Source organism: Buceros rhinoceros, unplaced genomic scaffold (assembly GCF_000710305.1).
Source record: "Buceros rhinoceros silvestris isolate BGI_N320 unplaced genomic scaffold, ASM71030v1 scaffold2919, whole genome shotgun sequence".
In the NCBI taxonomy this organism is placed as follows: Eukaryota; Metazoa; Chordata; class Aves; order Bucerotiformes; family Bucerotidae; genus Buceros; species Buceros rhinoceros.
The window spans coordinates 156077-181422 of NW_010432058.1; the positions used below are offsets into that span (position 1 = coordinate 156077).

Genomic DNA, 25346 nt, shown 5'->3' on the forward strand with positions numbered 1-25346 from the left:
CGTATTTCACCCAGGAAGCTCTGTGCCTGCAGGAGTCCTGCAGGACTGCAAAACTTTTGGCAGCATGGCTGTGACTTTCTGTGGGGCCAGAACAGGTGATGGGGCTGCCTGTTCCGTTGGCACTGGTTGCTGAGCACCAGCTCTTCTGTACCCTCTTACCTACTCCAAATAATCTGTGTTTTATTTGCCAGCAAAAGGTGGAGTTTGACCCAACCTCTGCATATGCTGTGGAAGGTCTCAAACCAGACACGCTGTATAAGTTTCGCCTTGGTGCCCGCTCAGAGCTGGGGGTAGGAGTCTACACTCCCACGATTGAAGCCAGAACTGCCCAATCCAGTAAGTGTCTGACACTCTGCACTATGAAGACAAATCGAAAGCAGTCTAGTTTCCACGGACTGGGCATGGAGTAGCTCGGTGCCTCTGCCCTTGTGGGTCTGCAGGCATGCTGGCATGCAGTTTGCTAAAGAGGGTAATGGGGAAAGTCAGCTGAGGTTTTGGATCAGGGCTCTTTGGCAGAGAGGGTGCACCCAAGTGGTAAGTTCTTTCTACATGTCCGTTTGGTCACACTGTCTTTCTCTAAGGGTGGATTCATAAAAACTGATGGAGAAGTGAAACAGGCTGGGAAATTGCTTTGGAGAGATTGATTTGAGTGGGTTTGTGCATCTCTATGAACTTACTCCCATGCAGACAAGCTGTGCGGACAGGCAGCGTATGGATGTTTGGCTCTAAACATGACAGTCTCCAAACCATTGGATTTTCACCCCTTCACTCCCCATTCTGGCTGCCTTGCTTCCACGGAAGCCCTTTCCTGGTCCACACGCTTGATGGCAAGATGAGGCGTCTGCTGAGGTCAGATGTGCCTGAGGCTGTCAGGCAGCGGGAGCAGTCAGTTTGGGAAAGTGGCTGTTTGCCTGGGCTGTGTTGAGTGAGTGAGGCGGCTGCTTCTGGGACTGCAGCACTGGGGCAAACCAGAACAAGCTGCAACCAAGTTAGCAGAGAGGCTAGATAATGAGGTGACCCAGGCAATATCACTTTCATCCTCATGTGATCACAGAGCAGGAGTTCGCGCTGCTCTGATTGGCAGCTCAAAGTGCTGCGCATAAGCAGATTAGGGCTATCAAAGGGCCCTGCGATAAGCTCGTTTTCACTAACGATTTTTGGGCTTGCCATTATGCAAAGAGCATTAAAAGGAGAAAAAAAGACATTTCCATTAGCACCGCCTGTCTGGGATTTACTAGCAATGTGGGGTGAACAGTTGGCAAAGGCAGCCAGCCTTCCCTGCAGGGAGGGCACCAGCATGCTCAGCAGCAGAGAGCCTGAGATGGCCATTAGAAAGGGAGCTCAGGCAGGGAAGAGCAGCTCTGCTCACTATTGGAACGACCTTCTCTTTGAGGAGAACTCAGCTTCATTAACATACAGTCGCATGGATTCCTCCACCTCGTTAAGTGAGCCAGCAGTGTCTTAGTGCTGCACAATAGACAGGTATGAAAGTGGAGAGAGGTTCAGATCGTGCAGTTATAAATATTTGAATGTTGAGAACGATTTCTGAGAGTGGGGATTTGCATACCTATTTCAGATAGCTTTTGTATTGGTAGGTAAAGGTTGAAGCGACTCTCCTGCCACTTAAATTAATGCCATCAGTGAATGCTCTTACCCTTGAACACACTTAATCAGAGACAGCTCCATGCATAAATGAGTCCTTCAGAGTTTCACAATAGTCCAAGTAAGAGAAACCTTTGCTTTCTGGACTTTTCAAGGCAGACAGCTTCCCACAACCTATTCCACATGCTGTCTGCTCAGTTTTCACACCGATCTGTTTTTAAGGCTGTTGCTTCACTGGCTGGTGGAGCATTAGCTGACTGGTTCTGGCATCTGTTTAGTAAGAAAGGTGTGTACAGGTTGGAAGAGATTTGGCCAAAAACCAGAGGAATACCTTGGTTTGACCAATGAAATGCTCCTTACACTGAGGGACCTAAGAGCTTATTTATCCAAAAAGTGTCTGGGTTTGCAGGCCCCTACTTGAGGAGATTTCTGATGGCATTCTATTCTGTGAGAAAAGTCCTTGGCAGTTATACTGTTGTGAGGGTGAAAAACCACTGGCTGAACAGTTCCAGAGCAGAGTGGATTCCTGGGTACTGGGAGACTCAAAAGTCAAGTAGGTCTTTCAGAAATCTCTGCTTTAGCTCTGCAGAAGTTCTGTGCACAAGGCACAACTTCCAGGCAGAAATTCTTTGGTCTGCATTTAGCAACACCTCATGTTAGATGGTTGGATTGGTCGCCTGTAGTCTTATAGCTTTACTAATCTAGAAAGACTATTGCTGTCAGCTTCAGATGGATCTCCTTCCTGCACTCTTCAATCTGTTTGTGCTGAGAAAGGCTGTTAGATCTCAGACGTTGACATGTTCAGGTGGGACACAAACTGCAGGAACAGTCAGACTCCTGCTTTCCAAAGAGCCTGTCTTCAGGCTCAATTCCTGGACCTGACAAACCAGTCAAGGGTAAGGTAGGAGGCACATCATCGCTAATGAGTCACTAATAGGCTAGAGAAGGAAGTCTGTATTACTGCTGCTGGGCTTTTTCTTGTGGCATCCATGCTCAGGAGTGTGAGGGATGCCTGTCCAGGAAAGCTAGAGGGTTGCAGTACCCCTCTGCACCCTTCTAATAGCACAGCTCAGACCCCATCTCCTGAGAAGACAGCTGCCTTCTGGGCTGTCTTTCCTGCTAAGCCACTTGCTTAGTTGCACAGCACCCTGCAAAAAGTGTAAAGCAATGCTGCTTTGAGGGCCTGAGGAGCACGGAGGAGTTTTGCAGGAGTCTGAGTGCCTCAGGCAAGCAGTATGATGCAGGAGAGGAGCATCAGCTGTATGCCCACCAGGCTTCAGCATTAAAATGCTGTTCTTGCTTGAGATATAAAAGCTGCCTTTTCTCTACCTTAAGGAGTAGGTGGACTGGGTGGATGCACAGGGCTGCTGTGGGCTGGTGGAGGGGCCAGTGTGAATAGCCTGGAGGCAACAGAAGTTTGCACGGTGTGCATGTGGGTATATCTGCACATGTAGGTGCATGCTGGCCACCCAGTCTGCTCTTTGCTAGCCCCAGGAGGAACATTTCCACTCCTTGTACATTTTAAGTTGGTCCTGCTCATCTTACCAAGTTTTATTTTGCTTTCTTTAAGCGTTAATCTGAGTTTTTGCCTTGCATATCATGTGTTGTGACTCTTACCCAGTCAACAGCCAATGTTTGACTTGCCCATGCTGCCAGCCAAAGCTGCCTCTGGAGAAGAAGCTCACTGCTGCATCCCAAGGGATGCTGTGGAGGCCCAAAGCCAGAGCAAGTATCTTCTGTGAAGGGCTTCTCTTCGCAGAGGCAAAGGAAAGGCTTGCCAGGCTCCTTATGTCTCACCTGTCCTCTCTGAGGGATGCTACCAGGAGCTGTATATACTTTGTGTCCTCCCTGAATTCACTCGGTGTTGCTTTGGTGCTATATCTTCCTACTCTCTTCCCTACCACTTTTCTGCCAATTAACCAAAAGAGTGTGAGGATTTTTTTTCAACCCCTGCTCCCTTCTGGTGTACCAGATGGCAGAGCCAATCCCCCTCTGCCTCCCTCATGTAGACAACTGTTCGCTTCCTTGCATTACTTTAATTTCTCTTTCCTCCAGTGTAGCTCCCACAGCAGTAGCCGGACTCTGCTCAGGCATCATCTTTTGCAGCTCTGTCACTGCCCCCTCTCCCTCCATCTTTCCTCTTTCCAGGTACCCCAGCCCAGCCTTCAGGGATGGGCCCTGGGAAGGCTGACTCTGGGGCACTGATGGTGTCAAGGACTGCAGCATGGGGGAGTGCACCAGTCTTTTTTCAGGTGTTTCTAGGTTTCTGGGTGCAGTGAAGAATGGAAGTGGCCTTTCACCTGCTGTGGCAAAGCTAGATGCCTTGGTCCTCTTTACTGGGGGGTCTGACAACTTCCTAATCTTAGAGCAACTGTGTCCACTGCCCTGCCCTCTCTGCTTAGGGTTCTTGCCTTCTGAGCATGCACCTAGGTATGCACCCATCTTCCTTGGTCTTCCCTGACCAGGTGAGCTCCCTTCCTTCTCCAGGCTTCCACCCTTTCCTTCTGTGCAAGCATGCTGTCTGCAGCATCCCTGGGCAGTGAGACCAAACGAGCAGGGGCTGCAGCTGCTATGAGAGGGCTCCCATGCTGCCAGCTCCCTGTTGCAACAGGACAGCATTTCTGCAAGGCTGGAGAAGGGATGAACCAGGCAAGTGTCCTAGAGATGCTCTGCTTCATCTGGGTCATCTCCTTTCCCCATCCCTCTCTTCCCTCACCAGATTTGTTTCATTGCTCTTCCCCAGCAGTGCTGTGTGGAGGGGACTGCTCCTCACATTTGTAAGCATCCGCTGCCCACATAGGATTCCTCATCCTGTGGCCAGCTAATATTGCTGGGGACAGGAAGCTACTGAGGCAGGTTATCAGTTTGGCAGATATGAAGCAGTCAGTCTCAAATATTAGGCACATGTGCAAAGCAGCACAACCATGTTACCTCCTGTTTCCACATGAAGCCTGGCTCCCACCAGGGTCAGGGTGCTGCTCACAGCTGATAGTTGTGACTTCAAACCCTGCCTGGACACAATCCAGCCAATCTCAGTCACCTGCTTTCCCTTCCCTCTTGTTTCCTCCACTTGTCTAGGAGTGGATTTTTGCAAGTGTTCATACATTCTGGTGTGTGAGCTTCCCCTTCTGCCACTCTTGCCTTCTGTAGCTTCCTACCTCTTCCGCTTTCCATCTGCTTCAGATCTTCACTGAAAGCATCTTTCTTCTCCCTACAAGTCTCTCTCTCCCTGCCTCCTGCCCTCCTCTTGCTGCCACTTGTAGTGTTTGGTAAAGTAAGCGTCCAGAACTGCTTTGGGAAGAGGTGTTCTCTGATGCAGAACTGCGCTTCTGTCTCCATGCTGTTTATCAGGCTTTCAAATACAAATTGCCCCTAGCCCCATCATTGATGACCTGCAAGGAAGGCCAGCAGGTGTCCAAGAGGCCACCGGCTCATTTTCCATGTGTATGTTCAGTGCTCAGTTGGCTGGGTAAAAGTTCCCTGTGCATTTTGGTTTGTGTTTCCACTCATTTCCCTTCATCTCCCCACTTCATTTATTTATCCCCAGCCCCCTCCGCCCCACCCCAAGAAGTCGAGTGTGTAAGCACCAGCTCCACTACCATCCGGGTAAGTTGGGTGCCACCGCCTGCCCAGAGCCGCAATGGGGTCATCACCCAGTACTCCATTGCATACCAGGCAGTGGAAGGAGATGACAACACCAAGCATGTGGTGGATGGCATTGGACGGGAGCACTCCAGCTGGGAGATCAAGGACCTGGAGAAATGGACCGAGTACAAGGTGTGGGTAAGGGCTCACACTGATGTGGGGCCAGGACCGGAGAGCATCCCCGTGCACGTGCGCACTGATGAGGATGGTAGGTGTTACTGCACAGCTCCTTCAGCTACCACCTTGGGGTAACCAGGACTCTCCTACATGAGCTGCTGGAAAGGGGGGGAAAGGAATTTGGAGATAGCGGCCTGGGAGTGCTTTTCAAGCAGGACCGGAGGCTGTCAGGAGCAGTGCTTTGATCAGCTGCTCCAGGGAGTGCACCTGCACGGGTACCCTGGAGTGGGGTAAGGGAGTTACTCTGCTGGCTCTTGTTCTGCTATGATGGTTGCCTCTAGGCTGTACGTCAGGTGTCCTGATGTGGTCCCACAAGGGTCTTGTGTGTGTTAGCAGTGCTTCCTGCATGAGGAGGCATTACGCTGCTTTGCCATTTTTAGCTTTCTAGTGTTTGGTGGTGGCAGTTTCCGTTTTACTGAAAGCAGCATAAGTTCTCCCAGCCAAAGGCTTCTCTCACAGTGAGAGGTCAAGACTTGAAGTTTACTTGTTGACCTGAAGTCCAGCGAACTAAGGAGTGGAGGAGAAATCCATTTGAAACTCGTAAATATCGCAGGAAAGCTGCTTCCTGCCGCGGCTTCCAGGCAAGCCACAGCTAATACAAATCTGCTCTTCCGCTCAAGAGTCAGAATATTGCATGTACAGAATACTTTACTGGATACGACAGCTTTAAAGAGAAATTGTTTTGTATTAGCAGGGCTGTCAGTTATGTCATCATGACTTAAGCCATTTCCTTTGAAAGTGCCAGAGCTCAGGGTGACAGTAGGAGCTTCCATGGCTTCATGCTGACCCCAGAAGCTGCAGATTTAATGGAATAAGAAAGAGATGCGGTGTCCAGGCAAAGAAAGAATGATCTCTGCATTGCCCAGTCAGCGTAGCAAATTGAAACCAGACATATTACAGTTTCCCTAAATGGGCTGCCACTGTCCCCCACATCTCCCTGGCTCTGGGAGTGGCGTCTGGAAATGCTTGCTGACTGCATTCCTGGGCTGGCAAACACATCTGTGTGTGTCCTGCTGCCTGTATTGTTTGCTTCAGTTCTCATTCAGCAGAATTGTAGCCCAGGGGAAGCTGCTACCCCAGAAATGTCGCAACAAGCTCTCTCAGTTAGTTTTTGGGCACTGTGGTTGGACATTTCAGCTCAGCTGTCAGGAGTGATTTCGCATTGCTCCGACATGCCGATGCTCAGTAGATACCGACGATGAAGGAATGAGAAATGCTAAACTGTGATCTGAAAACAAATTGAATTTTCCATGTTTGGGTCTCAGAGGCAGCACACGTTTCCCGTAATGGGATGGGATAGTGTTCCTTGAAACACTGTGGTCTGCTCACATGCACATCTCTTCCTGTCCCTGCAACATCCCTGCATCCTGTCCTGCCAAGGCCTCCTGCCTTCCCCTGCCAGCAGAGCTTGACACACAGCTTCTGTCTGCTTCTCAGGGAGGTTCTTGTTTCTCGCTTGGACTCCCAACTGTGTATGTGGGCAGGAAAGTCTTGCTACGGCAGGAGAGCCCTGTGGCTTGTGCAGGGTCACTGCACTAAGTGAATTGTGGATTACAGCGTAGGCTGCTCCAGCCAGAAGGTGGTAACTATTCAAGCACAGCCCCCTCCATTCCCATACCTTGAGCTGGCCTCATGGTGCTAAAATGCTCCATTCCTCCTTTCTCTATTTTATTTAATTACTCATAATTAAGAAGGACATCTGGGGAAAATAATGAATTGCCCTCCAGCTTAAAAACTGTGCTTACCTGCTGGGTAGCTGTTTCTTCCCATCTAGTTGGTTGAAATAGCAATACTCATTATGTCTGCTTGTCAGCTATCCATCCCTAATTATCTAATACTGATTATTTCTTGCTGTGATGAGAATTGGGCTGTACAGGGTTCCAAACCCCTGGATTTTCCCAGGCAGGGGAGGGTGGAAAGGGTCCTGCAGTAGAGGTGCTAGGACGGAGCCCAGGTTCTTCGCTTGGGTACCGGGCACTCGCATAGCAGCAATATCCTCAGCGGGAAGTGCACACCTCTGCTCCCAGCTGTTTCAACCGGAAGGAGCTTCCCAGGAGCAACTGAGAAGCTAATTTTTTAGCATTGACATTTTTGTCACAGGTAATGCAAGAGCAAAATGTAATAAGGAGGTAATTTTTCCAAGTGGTAAATAGGGTATAAATGCATTTTTAAACGAGCCTCACCTTGCAAGAAAATTGATATTTGCTGGGCAGTGTAATTTTTCATTTTATTATCAAAAAGCATTCAGCTAGCCATGCATGAAATACAGTCCCCAGAGCTGTCACAATCCCCACAGGTCCCTTTATCTGGCTGAGTTCAGTGACTGCTGTCTCTCAGCTCTGGGTTATTGTTCTAGGATGGTGCTTTTCCCCCTCATTAACCTTTTGCTGTCACAGGGGAAGAGCACGTGTGCACTCTGGCTGGTGGCAGGTACCAGGGCTCCCTGCAAAGCAGGCTCAGCGCTCTGTCATGCTACCTGGGGCTGTTGGATTGTATATAGATTTATGCAGAGGGATCTGAGAGGAGCTGTTGTGACAGGCAGGATGCAAAGCAGGCTTCAAAACCCCTGCTTCTGCCGCGGGGCAGCCCAAGCTGCAGGTGGTTACCGTATTCTTTATATTCTGCTATATTTTATTCTTCCTTGTTTCCCTGCTGCTGGAGACACGAGAGGAACAGATGGACCTTGGGTCTGATCCAGCACAGTGGCTTTTATTATGGGTGGTCATGCATATTACACTCGTGCTCTTTCCTACTGAGAGTAGCAAAAGTGCTTGGATGTTGGGAAAAGGTTAGGGATATAGTAACACTGGAAAACTGCAGTATGATCTCTTGGGCAGCTACGGGGAGCTTGTGCCAGCAGGGCCGTCTGTGCAATGAGGTGGAGGGAAGGTAGCAAAGGAGTGAGAGATGGCTGACAGCCGTCATGTGGTACCTCCTAACTGTCCATCCTGTGTGTGTTACAGTGCCCAGTGCCCCACCACGAAAGGTGGAGGTAGAGTCTGTGAATTCGACTGCCATCCGGGTGAGCTGGAAGCTGCCCATCTCCAACAAGCAGCATGGGCAGATCCGCGGGTACCAGGTTACCTACGTGAAGCTGGAAAACAACGAGCCCCGAGGGCAGCCGGTGATCAAGGACGTCATGCTGTCAGAAGCACAGGTACAGTGTGGGGACCGCAGGCTGGTGGGAGGGGCACCTTCCCTCTCCGCAGAGGGCCAGGCTGGCTGGATCCAGGCATTTCTTGGCCTCCTCTTGAAGCTTCAGAGTGTGGGATTCAGCCCTGCCTGAACAAGGCAAGTTTATCCCTAAACTGTGGCTTGCCAACCGATAAAAAGTTTAATCAGAATGATGTGTTGGACAATGCTTCTCTCTTACCCCTTCTCCAACATGTACCTCTCTGCCTGCCACATCCTGTGCAGGCTCCAGCAGGAGCAAATTGTATTTTGCCAGTCAGGTTATAAACCATTGGAGAGTTTTAAATAAGCCTTGAGTCTACCTCTTCCGTGCTGATAAGGGCAAAGCTTCTTTCTCAGCAGAGTCCACCGGGGTGCTGCCCACTTGTGGGACTCGGGCTCATCTGTAAATGACTCTGCCTTTTGCCATCCCCGTGCAGTAACCTGCTCATCCTGATGTGATCTCCTGGATACCTCACTGGCTGTGAGCTGAGGCCCTGTTCCCACACAATGCTCCAGGCATGGTTGTGCACTCTGCTCAGCCCAGCAATGCATAGTTGCCTCTTTCCCAGGGTCCAGGGAAGTTCTTGGTGCCCTGTCTGTGATGAAATACAACTCTTCTTCAGAGCAAGGGTCCTTCGTCCTGGATGACCCATGCTATTCTCGACAAAGATAATCGTATAAATGAAGTAGAGGATCTGCTGCTGTTGGAAGCAACGAGTAATCGATTCAGAGCTAGCTTGCTTGAATGATGCCCAGTATAAATACTGGAGAGCTGCAACGATTAATTGATCTGACTCTTGAATGCAGCTGTGAATCATTTATACGTTTGTCAGTGGGGAGTGTAGTGCACAGAGTCGGCTTTACTCTCCATTCATATTCTGAAGGATAAAACTCAGTAAAAATGTGGAAGGGAAAAACTTTAAAGAGAGAAGATGCTTTGAGGGTCCTTGCAGCGTTGTCTGGGGCACGTCTCTCTTTATGTTTCAGATGTTGCTTTATTTTAATCGTTAGGAAAGCTGCTCACTGTCCTTTACTTATTCCGGGAGGATATAATCTTCTGTGTTTTTTGAACAATTGATGCTGTGTTGTTCAGCTGGAGTTTGGAGTTAATGGGTTGGTCCCAAGTGTAGGCGAGCGAAGTTGGCAACGTTGTTCTTATCGGTGTTTTCAAGTATTTTATGGTTGCCCAGCCCGTTCTGCTTTCATTCTTTATTCATACATTTCAGAGAGAGAAACCTCATGCTAATGTGCAGGAATGAGGATGCCAGAGCCAGAAACTTTCCAAGTAGTGCTAGATTTTGCATTATTTTGAATGCGTGCATCAGGGAGGCAAGTTGCTTGAAGTTTCCTGGCCTGTCAGACCGCTTACTAGTCTTTCCTATTTGGTGAATTTATGTGGGAAGCTTCTTGATTGCTGTGAATTTTTTTTTTCTGGTTTGTGTGGTGCTGAACTCATCTGCTGTAATTTTTGGATCTAAGTGAAGGCCAAAATGTAGTTGCAGAGAAGTGACTGTTCTGAAGGAGTCATGTCACTCTTGGGATAAACTAATGATGACCCTGCAGGGAAGAGGTTTCACTGACTTGGCAGAAGAGATCTTTATTTCCTGAAAGAGTGAGAAGCCAGGCATGACCTGCGCTTGTGATGAAATACATCTGCTCCAGAGGCTGAAGAACCCTTTAAGAGTTTCCATCTTTCAGTACAGCGGTGCGTGTCTTTGAAAACAGCCAGATCAAACTTGAACAAGTAGTTTTGGAAGAGTAATTTCCCATGGAAGAAAACAAAAAGATTCGCTGGAACACCTGTCCCTGAAAGTCACAGGATAAAGATGGCCAGCATACAGCCACGGTTCAGTACTCACAAACATTCATAAACTTTTATACCACTGCACAAGAAGAAGATTAAACTGATTGAACATCCGGGGTCAGAGAAGAAATTCTCTGCTTATGTAGGCAGAGTCCCTCCTCCTGCCTAGCCAGGCTGTCTGCTGATTTTGAGTAGGTATGTACCACATAATCTGCTTCTTGCAGGTGGTTTGAAGACACTGGCATGAAAGCTGACTCATGATTTTTCCTGATTGAAGATGAAAAATAGAGACACAGTAAACAAAGATGAAAGGAAAAAGGAAAGGGAATGGAGATGGAGATGTTAGCTATGCAGATAATACAAATTCTGAGTTTTCAAAACCATTTGAGCAGAAAGGACTAAAACATCAGCAGAGAAGGGGGGGTCCTGGCACTGGAGAGATCACATTTTATTTTACAGCCTTCTGCCTAGGGAGACTAATCAGTTGTTAGGAAGGTCCTGCTATGGAGCTGAGGCCTCTCCTCCCATTCTGTGGCTGCGCTGTGACTGATTATCTCCGTCAGACTTCTCTGTGCCTTCCAGTCTGAGCTCTCACCTTCTACTGATAGACTGATGGACAAACAAATGTGGCCATTCCCTGTGGATGAGTGCCCAGGGAGAGCATGTGTCACATACCCGCACCACCTCCTGCACAGGTCCTGCCTTCCGTGGCTCGGCCAGCTTCTATGGTAGGTGATGGCAGAAGACTCATTTCTGTGCCCTGGGTCTTGTGCGCAACACATCTGAGCACCGAGAGAGCACCTTTGAAGGCACCAGGGACACCAGTGCAGAGTCTCAGCTGCACTCCACCACTCTCATACAAGACCTCTTCAGCTCGAGGGAGCAGGAGATAGCAGGGCCACGGGGCACAAGCATTAAGTTCTTCAGGGGAGGGCAGAGGCCCACCTGCTTTCAGAGGTCCCCAATCACGGGAAGATTGTGTGGTCTTCACAGGTGGCACTTCTCCATCCAGCATGTAAACTGTGTGCACGTCCCACCAGCTTGCTCCAGAAGAACAGGAAGAAGTAAAGGCAAGCACTTCGAGCTGTTGGATTGAGATCAAAGGAGAAAAGGGAAGCAGAGACTCCTATTCTCTCTGGGTAGTGCCTACCCCAGGCATAACACAGGGGAATTTACAGCCTTCTCCTTTTGCTGGGTGGTAGTCAAGAATCTTTGTCTGAATCTGCTTGGAACAACTCCTCGTGCATGTGTACTCATCTAGGTAAGAGTCTGGCATGGAGGTGAGATGTACTCTGCTTCTTAAGTAGAACGAAACTGGAAGGCATCATCCAAGAGGCCTTTCAGTAACGGACAAAGGTGAATTTCTGGAGTCGTCAAACCCCTCCACATCCCACAGCCTGAGCACTCAAGTTCACATCTGAAGTTTCACTGTTGCACCACAGTCACTGAAGTAGAGAGGGGAAGGATCTGCAGGAAAACCTCAGTATCCATTTCCCATAGCTGGGGCTCTTGAGTCCCATAGCTTGAGTCTGTCTTCTGCAAGAGTCACGGTCAGGGAAAGCAGCCATTCCTTGGTGAGACATGACTCCGCTGTGCGGTGCTGAAGTGTAAAATGAAACGTTAAGGCATTGCAGCTGCCATAAATACACACTGTTAGCTTTAGCACTTCTCTGAGCCATCCTGTCTCACGCACACAGCCCCATCTGAGTACTTTTTATGACACCTCCTGGGCTTTTCAGATCAATTTGTCATACTGACCAGCCTTAAACAGTTAAGAAGCAATTGCACTAGTTTAAGGAAGGAAATGTTTTGATCTGCAGATGATATTTTCATAACGAAACTGAATTTATACCAGGGCATTTATGCAGGCTTGGCTTTTCACTTTTTTTCCTTCAGCATAGATCTCAAGGCATTTCTCTGCACTCTGATCTGATGCAAGATTAAAGTCCACTGAAACATAAGAGCAAAGAGAGTTTGAACATTAAATGCTTGGTCTAAAATCCTAGTGGATGATAGACTCCCTGCTGTGGTGTGAGAGGCTGTAAGATGCAGTAGTCTCCTCAGCCTAGGTCTACTCCACTCTTTGCTGCAGTGGGGTGTCACCTTCTGCTCCTGCGCTACACAAAGGTGGGTTGGGGTGCTACCATCCATGTGGCCCCCATCCATCAAGGAAATGGTGCTGGAGCAGAAGTGTGCTTCTGGGAGGAAGAACTACCAGGCCTTGTATCCTTTCTGTAGCAAGGTTTTTGCCAGGTTTTAGATGAGCAGGGCAGAGCGTGTGGCTGTTGATTACGGTGTGGGCTGGCTGGTGCAGGTAGGACATCAACAGCAATGACTTGGGTTGGGGCTAAGCATGCAACACTGGAAATAGCACCAAGATGTGTGTGGGAAGAGGGCGTTTAGACACCATAATACTTAGTGAGGGCCTTGGCTTATACAAAGTCTTTAGGGACCACTTGACCTCTTTGCTGAAGTTAAATTTTAAGGTGGTTTAGGGGGATAATTCTACTGCAGTCTCACGGCATCAACTAAGTGAACTATAATAAAATCTTAGAGGAATGTTTCTCTCAATAGCTGCTTCTTTCTGAATTTAGAGAATAAAATAACGAATATATTAAAGCTATGCCATGTATTTTACTGCTGAGGAGAGTAGTCTGCCACTGTGATAGGCTGCAGCCTGTGAAAGCCACCTCAGATAGCCTGAGTACAAAAGGCATCTTGTAGCTTTAGTACCATTTAGTACTTCTGTCACACCTGCAGGTTCCCCAGCACTTCAGCAACGTTAGCTGGGCTTCCCAGTGTCCTGAGGAAGTCGGTATCTGAGTGCCATTTCACAGCTGGCAGCTCAGGCTCAGAAGCAACGCTTGCCAAGGCTCGCACTGTGAGTCAGGGGTAATAATACCTATCTTTCAGTTTGATCTCTGAGCTTGAACCCATCGACCGGTGCTTCCTCCAGGTGGATTTAGTAACCTGAGATGAAATGCACCGCTTTGGCTGAGAGAGCTTGCTGTGATCTCTGCAAACCTTCCTTTGGTACATCAACCACAAAGAACAGCGCTACGGGCATGCGTGGCATCAGCCAAGGTCTGCTAAGTCTCACCACCCCAATGCAGCTTTGATATCTTAGAACCCCAGATCCAGCCATAAAACTGCGTGTTCTCTCTTCAGAGCCCAGTTTGGGCTGCCACAGCCAGGAGTCCAAGTGAGCATTTGCTGGGAAATGATTTGTGTAGAAGTCTAACCTGCAGGGCTGCTCTTGCCAATTGAGTGTTTGGTGTTCTATCATTTGGAGTGAGAAGCTGTTTCCTTAGTACATGCACCAGTCTGAGCCTCATTCCAAGCCGTGCAGCGCTATGTGTGCTCTCACCCTCTCTTCCACTGATTTCAAGAGACAGGATTTCTTGGTTTTCTAAGGTCCCCGGAGCATTTTTCTTGCAAATGGTACAGGAAAGAGAAGCTCTGTAAATGTTGCATTGGTGCTTCCATGCAGAGTACCCTCTCAGAGTTGTGTGTTGAAGCCTTTGGTTCTCAAACAAGACAATGGATGGGTGGATCACTAGGACAGAAATGAGATTAGGCCACAAAACGGTTGTGACTGACTTGTGGGACAGCAGTCAGCCCCAGAGCCTTGTTGGTGCAATCTGTCCCTTCTTGCTTCTGCTTGTGGAAGAGGCAGTAAAGCGCAGACAAAGCCAGAAGGGGAAAGGACTGCAAAATTAGGAAGTGCTGACCTCTCCATCCATATGAGAAGGAAGCTCTTTGCCCCTCTTGGTGTGAATGATCTCAAACCTAATGCGCAGGCTAGCAGCATGTAGAATATTGCTCTATGCCACTTCTTTCTTGGCGCAGCTTGTGCCAAGTAACCCTCTGTGTATAAGTGTTGTAATCCCCCCAACCCAGTCCTGCTAACCCCTGCTATTGTCGTCATCATCCCCTTCCTACATGTTGCCCCTTAAAATTCTGTGTCTCCATTTTTCTCTCCTCCTTCCTTTCTCCCCCGTCAGTGGAGAGCTGAGGACTCCGTCGATCATGTAAGTACCACTTGTGTGTATTCCAGGTTGGAAAAGAGGGATTTGGTAAATCGATTTGTGAATTTTGTAGACACAGTGCTGTCAAAACATCCCTTTCACTCCCTTAATGAGGCTGAAGAGTTACATTGTGAAACCTTCCACAAGCAGCAAATCCAAAGAAAATTGGCATTTAGATTGCTACTAAATGCAGAAAAGCAATTGACATTTCCTATAATCTGTATTTCCAGCTTGTTGCAGTGCAGTTTAGGCAGGCTCAAGTGATCGACTCAGGAGGTGCAGCCTGCTTTCTGCAGTAGTTGGCCCACAGAGTTATGCAGTAAAATTAGATATATAATCTTTAAACTGCATTGATTGTAGTCCTGAAACGTAACCTACACTCTCAACCGTGACCTTTGGCTGAAACACAGATAGTAATAAGAAAACAATCACATTTAAACAGTTAAATCCAATTTTTCCCACATAATTTTGAAATACAAATTTGGAGGAACAAACTAGAAAATAACCTTTTTAGAGTCAGCAATTCAATTATGTACCCTGCTGTGAGCTTCCCCAGCACGATACATATCTCCTCCTGCTTTATACGGAGGATTCTTGCTCGGAGTGGCTTTGTCATGACAGCACTATGTTTACATTATGCAATCAGACCTTCTTTCATCCATCCCTTGTCTCTCTCCCCTCCTCCCAGCTCGCTTGCTTTGCTCCCGGTGGCATGCTTTTGCGTGAGAATTTCTCTTTGCATGGATTTGGGAGGAGTGAATTCTCTTGGGATGTTCAGAGTCTGCAGGTTTTGTGTGAGTGCTTCCCCTGCGGTTCCATTGGCACCGTTCGGACTGCGCGTCCACTCACCCGCACACAGGATCTGCTGCAGGGGCGGAGTGGGATCAAACTCTGGTTCACACGGTGATTTTGGCGGGGTTCTTGTTGGTGCTTGTTGATTTTTCTCTGGGCTGGCTGGTTCTGCGATGGTAACACGGTGATTTTTATGAGTAAGACTGGGCAGGTAACTTGAACCAGCAGCACTGACTGGAAATCGGCAGGTTTAATAGTGTGGGTGTTGGTGCGAATGAACGATGGGAGACTGGCTGTGCTCTGAGAGCGACCACGGGCACCCCTTGTACCCCCAGAGCAGGCAAGGATCCCCCAGGCAGATACTGGCTCCCTGGAACAGGCTCTAACAGTGTTCATGCTACCTGTCCTCAGTGACTCGAGCTTAACTCTCTCCATTTTTGCTCTTCTCCTTGTCTGAAAGGGTAAATAACCAGCTCAGAGCCTCTGTCTCCTTCCCAAAAGCTTCCCCAGCTCCCTTTCCAGCCCAGTTGTCTCTTGCTCCCTGGCCTGATGGGTTACTGGTGCCAATGGCCCTGGTCTCTTGCATAGCACCCACAGATGACTGCAGTTCAGGGGTGCTTGCCCTGAGCTCGCAGAGAGCTGCTGGGAGCTGCTGAGCTCGCTGTGCTTGCACATTTGCAGGCCTGGCCAGCCAGGCTTGGCACGAGTTGTGTTGCTGCTGGAGGCCAGGCGGGAGGAGTGGTGCTCCTTCTTTGATCTCAGATTGAAGTGCAGAGCCATGCCCTCCTCCTGCCCAGAGGAAGACAGAGCACGGAAGGGTGCTAGCACCCTGCCGAGTCTGCCCTCCTCCCAGACCTCCCAGGGCGCAGGGTTTTCCCTCCAGGTCTTGCCAACGCCTTACGCTGACCCCATTCCATCTCTGCAACACCGTGCCTGGCAGAGAGGATGAACACAATGCTGCAGCACTGCAGGTGCTCCCTGCCTGGGGCCCCCGCCCCTGCATTGCCTCTCTGTGCTCCCTGCGGCTCTGCTGCAAGAGACAACTTTAAAAACCCCCAAATTAGCCCCCAAGAGTTTTCCGCCGCCAGCTGAACTGGCTTTTGCTCTGGTTCACAGCTCCACAGTCCTCTTATCTCAGGCTTGCTGTGGCAGGGTGGCTCTGGCTTCATGCAGGACCATCTCTGGAGCAGATCTCCCTCTTGGCAGAAGCTGTGGGAGAGCACAGCTGCTGACACAGGTTACTGGTGGCTCCCTGGAAAAGCCAAGTTTTAGAGGCAGGGGTTGAAATTAGGCAAGCGAGTGCTGGAGTGGCAGCAGCGGGTGTTTGCTGGCTCTGTGTGAGACATGAGCTTGAGTGCAATGCAAGAACGTGAGCCAGAGAGTGTGTTTGGTGTGTTGTTGTGAAGACCCTGATCCCAGTGCCCACCTTTTGCTCACTCCAGTAACGAGTATTTATTCTTCTCGTTTGCTTCTTCTGCACCTCATGGATGGGCTCCCAGGAGACGGTCATTGGAGGCCTGCTGCCGGAAACGACCTACTCTGTCACAGTCGCTGCCTACACCACCAAAGGAGACGGTGCCCGCAGCAAGCCGAAAGTCATCACCACCACAGGGGCAGGTGAGTGTAGGGAGCAGATGCCACAGCCTCGTGGAGGTGGTGGTAAAACCTCCCAAGAGGTGCACAGGGAGTATGGCCAAGGCACCTGCACAGGAGGAAGCGAGAGGGCTGCGGAGGTACAGACCCTTGTCATCTGCAGCCCTTACTTACAGGCTTTGCCACTGGATCACCTGAGCCAAGTGCAGCAAAGAGATGGACAGACGCTGCCAGGGCCTGTGAGAGAGCAATGAAATTCATGGGTCTGAGCTCATCTGCGTAGTCCAGAGACCTGGGAAGAGGAAGCCTGGAAGTCCAGGCCCTCCCTCAGCTTTGGAGTCATGGCCTGTCCTCACGTTGTTCCCATAGGCGAGTGCCATTTCTTGCTTCCTGCAGTGACAGCAGTGCTGCCTGGGATAGCCCCTGACACACAGGGCTCCTTCAGAGGTGCTTCTCAGCTACCCCCCAGCCATTGCTACTGCTGCCTCCCCAGCCTTACACAGCTGAGCCTGGCTGCTCCTAGAACCATGGTAAAATCTGGAATGCAACAAATCCTGCCATAGGAGTGCTGCGCGCACAGCTTCTGGGTCCTGGTGATCCCAGCCAGTTGGTTCTGCTATCTCAGTAGAGACTCGTACCCTGTGCCTAGTACAACACAGGAGCCTCGGACTGGAGCAGGAGTTCATCAGGTGCTTTCCTCTGGATGCAGTCAAGCTTGCCTTTGGTGGTGGCACCAACTAGTTGACACTGTCTTGTCCTCGATTTCCACTAACTAGACCTGTCCTACAACTGATAATCCTGCTGCTTCCTCACACCAGCCACAGGAACAGTATTTACCACTTGGTATTATGGGCATGCAGCTTGGACAAACTGAGAGCATTTGTTCCTGGTGCTTTTAAACAAGGAACAGCTTGCCATCTCCTCTGCACTGCACATGGGGAGCTCCAGAGGTAGTTTCCACTGTCACAGTCTCCAGTGCTGTCTCCCTTGTGCCTCGCCATGATGTACACTCTGTTCATCAAATTGCTACAGCTGTCCTGTAAGCAGGAAAATCTTCCTAAACATCCCAGTGTTGCACTGTAAACCACAGTGGGTCTTCCCATGTTATGATGCACATTTAAAGTTAATATTTGGAATCAGCTTTGAAAGTAATGATGTGTCCCTTAATACTAGCTGCTGTTAGACACTGTATTATGAGTGCAAGGAGGATGGCACTGGCAGTGGAAATGTAATTGTAAGTCTTAAATACCTACAAAACCACCCCCAGAGCTGCCTTTGTACAGGCTTGCCTGCGGGCTTGACCTCAAAGGGGAGTGTTGGTATCGCCCTCTGACGGCAAACTCGGGGCATAATTCTGTCAGATACGTGTGTATTGCGCTCGTCTGCGGGCTCGTTTCAAAACTGTGCGAGGATGTTTAACTAGGTTTGGCTACAAATCCCATTTTCGTTTTCATATCAGTGGCCCCATCCCTTTGATTCTGAGTGTCTGCCCTATCAATTGATTTGTTTACAAATCTAAGCTGATGTGAAGACGCAACCTTGTTTTAACTGAAGGAGATCAAGGTATTAAACATCAAATAAAAGCCATCAGTTCCTAAAGAGTGATGGGAACATCCCTTGACTTGTGCAGCATAAGCAAAAATCCTGTGGAATGCTTGTGTTCACCTCTCACATCGACACTGACATCATGAATCTGCTCATCAGCTAAACCAAAATGTATTCTGATGGCAAACAGCACACCCAGCTCTGCTCACTGCCTCTGCAGATGGTAAAACTGCAAGGTTTCAGGATGAAAATTGTCTGCCTCCAGTCAGATCAGGGTGCTGGACTCAGGCTTCTGTATGTCTGTTGTGGTGCAGTGCACCAGGGCCGGCGTGGCCCAGTGCTGTTCACTAGCTGAAGTGTTGGAAGACCACTGATTGGGAGGACGGGATTCAGATCTTCTCTGAGATGTATATGATGCTTTGAGGTGCCTTAAATCTTTCCTGTAAAAGGGGATGAATTTTGGGGCTGAATATGGCTGGATTTTTTCCCTATGTAGATGGCAGCACATGGGAAAATGGCAGCCAAGAGCTGGCTGGCTCCAGCTTCCCTCGCCACTGGATTAGGGTCGTTCTGCCTCTATCCATGTGAATTGTCTGTCGTCCTCTTCACCTTGTTGTCTGAACTTTCCCACTTTCCTCAATCCTCACGGACTGAGCAGCACAGAAGCGATCCTTCCTTCCCCTCCTCCCAGGCTATAGATGGTCATTGTGTGTTTATGTTGCAGTCCCGGGGAGGCCCACCATGATGATTAGCACGACAGCCATGAACACAGCCCTCATCCAGTGGCACCCACCCAAGGAGATGGTAGGGGAGCTGCTGGGTTACCGGTTGCAGTACAGACGTCTTGATGAGGAAAAGATGAACACAATAGACTTTGGAAAGAGAGACCATCACTACACTGTGACCAACCTGCACAAGGGGGCCACATACCTCTTCAAACTGTCTGCCAAGAACAGAGCTGGCCCAGGAGAGGAGTTTGAGAAGGAGATCACTACTGCCGAAGACGTGCCAAGCGGCTTTCCACAGAACCTACGTGTGGTTGGTCTCACCACTTCCACCACAGAAGTTGCATGGGAACCCCCAGTCTTGGCAGAAAGAAATGGCAAGATTGTCAACTACACGGTGGTATACAGGGACATAAATAGCCAGCAGGACCTGGTTAACATCACCAAGGACACGAGTATCACTTTGACGAATTTGAAGCCTGATACTACTTACGACATCAAAGTGAGGGCCCGCACCAATAAGGGGGTTGGGCCACTCAGCCCCAGCATCCAGTCCCGGACGATGCCTGTTGAGCAAGGTAAGTGCCCCTCTAATGAGCTCCTAATGGCAAACTCTGCCTGCAGGATAGGAACCTTTGCTTTGGTTCGTGAGGCTATGCTCCCCTTTGCTCTGACTAATGAGATCAGGTACTGTGTGGCTCCCTAGTCTAAAACTAGTTTGGCAAGGTGAGGCTCCAAGAAGGTTTCCTTAAAGTTGCCGTTTCAGAGGAGAGGGGCATTGGTGGTAGTTTAAATGCCTTTGTTGCTCCACAGGCACACTTTGATGTTTTATCTGTACATGAAAGGCTCTGGCTTGAACTGGAGCAGGCAGCTGAGTACGATCATCTGCAGATCCAGTACCTGAGCACTACTGTTCTTTGATCATGACAAAGCGCCAAGAGAGTGTGAGCAGAGGGGGGAGAGAGGAAGGCTACAGTTCTGCATCTTCCTTCCTGTGATGCTAGAAAGAATAGTCAAACAGCAAAACTCCATTGAACACTGGAGACTTGGTAAAAGGCTGCTGCTCTTTTCTCTTTGTCTCTCACTTCTCTGCTGTAGCTGAACTCTTTGACCTCTGCTGCTGAGTTAGACAAAGAGAGACTTGGAGCTGAGCTGCTGCCTGGCTCTCTCCTGACTTGGCTTTACAGCGCTCAAATATCTTGTTTCTCATTTCAGTGTTTGCTAAGAACTTCCGTGTCAATGCCGTCATGAAAACGTCGGTGTTGTTGAGCTGGGAAGTGCCTGACTCCTACAAATCTGCAGTGCCTTTTAAGGTAAGGGTGAGACAGAGAGGGCAGGGAGCTTTGCCTGTGGCGGTGAGCTGGACGGTGGAAAAAAAGCAGCATCTTAACCTGCCACATGATATTTTCATGCTGTTGGACAAGAGACAAGCAGAGCAGGGTCACATTTCTCACTGGCCTGGGGTCTTGTGGAGCTCAGATCTTCAAGCCCAGCTTAGGTAGACACTCTTGCTTTTGAACACCTGTGCATGAACCATAGCACACAGTAGAGCACAGCGCTGCTTGCTTTCCCTCCTGTCACTCTTGTTAGGCTAGAAGGTGTAGTTTTGTTGATTTCTTTCTATTTTGATCTGTTGTTGAAAAGCCTCTAAGCATTTGGCTCATAGTAACAAAACAGGAGTGAGTAACGTTGGCTGAAGCACACCAGCAGGAAACACCAAGCAGTGAAGGCGTGTGCTGGGCAGAGGCAAAGAATGGGGATGTCTCAGGGATCATGGCATGTGTTTCTGGCTTCTCGTTGTCCAGCTAGAAACCCACCTTGACTATAGCAGCATTGCGAAGTATCTACTCCTCCCTTGATAGTGCCCCTGAATTACTTGCCTTTTGGAAGGGAAATGGAAACTGGTCCAGCACCCCAAATCACTGATGCTTTTCCCATGAGCAGTTGAGGTGGCTGTTCATGCTGTCCCAGGCAGTGCTCCACTCCTCCATCTGCTTTCTCAGGTATCTTGGTACCCAGTATCACTCAGCTGGGGCCTACCTGTCAGGCCATCCATTGCAGCTCCATGACAGTGGTTTTCCTGATGCCTGACTCGCAGTTAAAGTGTGAAAAGTTACAAATGTGATGTAATCACAAGAGATTACCAGAACAAAGTGTTCTGAAAACAAGCCAGTGAATCAAACTAAGAATGACTCCTTCTGCAACATGTCCTGTCTCAAACATCCAGATTGCCTTTATGAGTTGCTTCAGAGCATCAGGGCAGATGTGTCATCTCAGGGAGTGAAAGAGAATCATCATCACCCTTCCAGAAGGTGTTACAGGTATGAGCAGCACAAGATGTGTCACCGTAAAGCAAACTCTGCAGGAATGGCTGCTGCTCTCTTTTTCCCAGGGCAGTACTGGATGTAGTGTCATCTACTAGGCTGCAGACAGCCCTCATGACCCAAAGTCTTCCTGCTCTTGTCTGTCACCAGTGTCGATCACTGATCTGGCTAAAAGGCCAGCGTAGCAGAAGTTTCTGCAGATCTCGGTGCATCTTCTCTCCCTTAAGAAACAAGACCAACATAGCCAAGGATAATCTCCCCAGCCTGAGCAGCTACCTGCTGCCTCTGCAAAGGTGGCCAGAGATGGGAGCACCGTGACTTGCCTTCCTCTTTGCACATGCACCCTGCTGTGCTGTGCCTAAAAAGCAAAGGCAAGGCCTGCATGAGCCGTGCGTGCAGGATCCATGGCCAGGGGAATGAGGAGAAGGTCTTGAACTGCATCCGCGTGTGAACACCTCCCCTTCCATGTTACTAACTCTTCTTGTTTAAATCCTGGAGCTGAATTACCATGATCGATAGCAGGCACTTGTTAACATGCAGAATTTAAGTGAAGCAGACAAGGCTTTTGTGAAGACCTTGTGGTGTTCAAAGCTTTCTAAGATGCAGGGTGCATTAGGATCAGTGTTCAGATATCTGGCCCCAAGGAAGAGCCCTGTTACTTTGCACTCTGCTGAACGAGTTTGCCTTACTCTTGTGTCACAAAGCCCATGTTTGTGTGTGACAGCACGGTGCTAGAAAGGGACAGTGTGACCTTTGTAACGTTACTACCACATAGGGATGGTGGAACGGTTGGAGGTAGCCAGGAGCTATGGATGTAATGCTGATGCCTTGCTGTAGCTAGGATTGCTTACACAGACAGTGACTCAGGTTCTGCCCCTGCTGTGGGTTAACCCTCAGATGACACAGGAGCAGATGGCATTAGCCACTTGCTAACTGAAGAGCAGGCATGCAAACGAGAGTGTTACAAGGATATTTCTCTAATAGTATCTTCTTTCTGTTAATAACCCTGGACTTGCAGACACACATGAGTCAAGGCCAGGAGCTAAGAGGGTCAGCTGCGTGTTGTCGATCGTGCCACTCAAAAGAAATCCTTAACCTTCAGGACTTTGTGATTTTATAAACACCTCTCTCCTCTAATTCAGGCACATGGGATGCTGATGCCAGAGCCTAATACTGTAACTAGCATAGCAGATAAATCTCCATGGGAACAATTAGTATTATCTACACTTGATAAACAAGTCTCATGCTAAATCTGTGTCCCAAAGGGTGTCATATTCTACTTTAACAGATTTAATTAAAGTAGATATTGTTCTGACAATGAATAGTGAGGCACAGGCAAGACTGCTGCTTCTTTTTATATAGGGGATGAACTGAGACCTTAGGAATTTTCATTGCTACCAAATCAATAATAAAGGTCTGAGTTCTCTTTGGGGAATTTTCACAGTTTCTTCTGGTCCAGAAGATAAATTCCTTGTAAGATGTTGCCCAGCAGTTGTGGTGGAGCAGAGGCACTGTTCCTTCTATTCCAGTGTACCTGCAGAAAGCTGTTCTGGAGCTTTCATGGAAAGTGCAAAAAAAAGTAAAACCTTCTCCTTGGGGAAACTTCACTTTCCTGAGACTCATTCTTCAACTTAAGAGCAGGATAGAGGATATATTGGTTAAAGGCAGGATCACAAGGTATTTTACAAATGGGGAGAAGGAGCAGCACCTTTTGAAAATCATCATGATACAGGTTTGGAAGTAACACTGGAAAATGCTGAGCAGTGACTTCTCATAGTGTCTCCTGTAGAATGTAGTAATTACTCCTGCCTGCAAAAAAGGCAACGTCGTCTACTTCTCCATCGAGTGATTATATGTTCCAGTGTGGCACACTATGTGTATTTTCATCTTTTAGTTCACTACATTCTTTACTGCCATGTAATCAAGCAGCAGACCTTCGGCAGTGACATTTGGACCCACCTAGCTTTGCAAATCCTCTCTTGTGGGTAAGAGCAGCACAAATGACATTTTACAGCAATCCATCGGCTAGTCAGTAATGTTTGGCAGTTCAGAGCCCTTGGGCCAAATTTGTAGCTGACTTAAGTGGTTACCAGTGGGCCATGATGCAACCTCTAAATAGCGTTCCTGCCTTTGCTCCCAGGCATCTTCAGCTCCACACGAATGACTGTTTTTGAGCCCTTACATTATTCTAAGGTTTGTGTAGAGACCTTAACTAATGGTGCATAACATTTGAGAAGACAATGTGTTATGGCAGGTAAAGGAACGTAGAACTGCTACAGCAACTGTGAAAAGGAGGAGGGGATGGTGGAGAATGCTTCAGAAAAGCACTGAAAATGCCAATTTCACTGTCTTCAGAGAAAAAATTCTGTGCATGGCGGTAAAACCGCCATCTAGTGTCAGGGGCAGTGTCCTGGCCAGTTCCAGTGTAAAGCAAGCAGGGAAACGCTGAACAGAAGTGCCTGACCATCCTTCTGCCTCCTCTTACTCCAGGATAACAGCTCTGTGCCCCATAGATGCCTCATGAGCAGGCAGTGGGCGAGTGAGTGTCTTCCCTAGAGCACATGCAGAAGCAATTGGCGATACCTGTATTAGGGAAGAATTCATAATGAGAAATCTCAGCTGAGGGGCAACAGAACTCTTCGTGAGCTTTGCATCTTTCCAGCGTAGCTCTTAATGTTGGAAGCTTGGTTTTGATCAAATCTGTGTTGGAGCACATGAAGAGAGTCCCACTGCTCCCCCAGGACACCCCCACAACATGCTCTCATCCGGAATATCTGGGCCTGAACTATTGCAGTATCATTGCAAGGGGTGGTGCTGGCGCAGACAGCAGAGCTGCTGTGATGACTTGAAGTCTAGCACTCCTGTCTTTGTTGTGCCTACTACTATGTCAGAGCAGGATGAAACCTCCCAACTAAGTATCTGATATTTCAGCGCTATAAGAAGCATTTCTTCGTTTTACCTTTCTCACACACTTTAGCACCCATCCAATGTACATGTCTTTGGAGCAAGGTATTAAAGCCCAGGGGAAAAGATTTTAAAGAGGGTTCATAGCAGAGAACAATTCCCTCTGGCCATCCTACCTTTGACAGCCCTTCCTGCACGTGGGGCAGCCAGCAGGGACTTTGTCCCTGTGAACCTCTCTTTTTTTGTACTTGGTACTTATTTTTGCAGTTCATCCCTGAAGATAGAAGCATGTCAACAGACGAGATTGATTGCATCTCTTCTCCGTTGCTGGCTCCTCACTGCTGCTCTGTTCCCTCATTAGAGTCTGTTGAGAGTCTCTTCTCAACAGCAAAAGAGCTGGGGCTCTTTGTCTATCCTGACCGCCATGCAAAGTGGCTTGAGAAGGATTTGAAGCATGCTGTGGGTATTGCTGTTTGGATAACACAAAAGCAGAGCTGCAAATTCCAGGCCTGTCCTTCCTCTCCCTGTGTTCTGCTGTTCTTCAGACCTCTCTCCAGGGCCTCCCTCCTCCTCCCAGCTCCAGCACAAAATATGAGAGCAGTGCTAATCAGTTGCCCTTGTGCGAGCAAGCCGGCAGCTTTCTTCAGATTTCTGCCACCTGCTAAAGAAGGTGACTTGCAGGGAAAGTTTGGTCCTTCCCTTGCTGCTTGCGTCAGCCTGAACGGCGGGCTCAGCTGGTGAAAAATCCGTTTTACTTCAAGTAATTTTTCTCCTTCGGAGCTGTCCTCTCTCTCAAGGCCACTGTTGGAAAGAGTATGCTTTACTGTGCGGTCTCTGCCTGTAACACATAATAGCTGCCATGGTTTAACATGCTCCAGCTCTGTCAGTTTTTGGTGTGCTGTGTCTCTGCACCACTCTCAGGAATCCAGCACTCCCCTGCCACGCTGGACAGTTGCCCAGTGGAAGGAAACATGCTGGTTTATCACAGCTGGGCCGCACCCTCTGGTCTCTCCGGTTCCCTACTCCCCGTTTG

At 48.9% G+C, this 25346-nt stretch overlaps 1 protein-coding gene across 1 annotated transcript in view; it reads left to right on the forward strand.

Annotated features, from left to right (window-relative positions):
- PTPRF (protein tyrosine phosphatase, receptor type, F) overlaps positions 1 to 25346 on the forward strand; it is a gene marked incomplete at its 3' end in the record, with an annotated part of 183295 nt that overhangs the window by 132114 nt on the left and 25835 nt on the right. Inside the window, exons 13-19 of the mRNA XM_010143635.1 lie at positions 192 to 336; positions 5150 to 5455; positions 8388 to 8581; positions 14407 to 14433; positions 16722 to 16839; positions 19085 to 19663; positions 20301 to 20398. Of these exons, the coding sequence (XP_010141937.1) occupies positions 192 to 336; positions 5150 to 5455; positions 8388 to 8581; positions 14407 to 14433; positions 16722 to 16839; positions 19085 to 19663; positions 20301 to 20398 (1467 nt within the window). The remainder of the gene's footprint in view (positions 1 to 191; positions 337 to 5149; positions 5456 to 8387; positions 8582 to 14406; positions 14434 to 16721; positions 16840 to 19084; positions 19664 to 20300; positions 20399 to 25346) is intronic.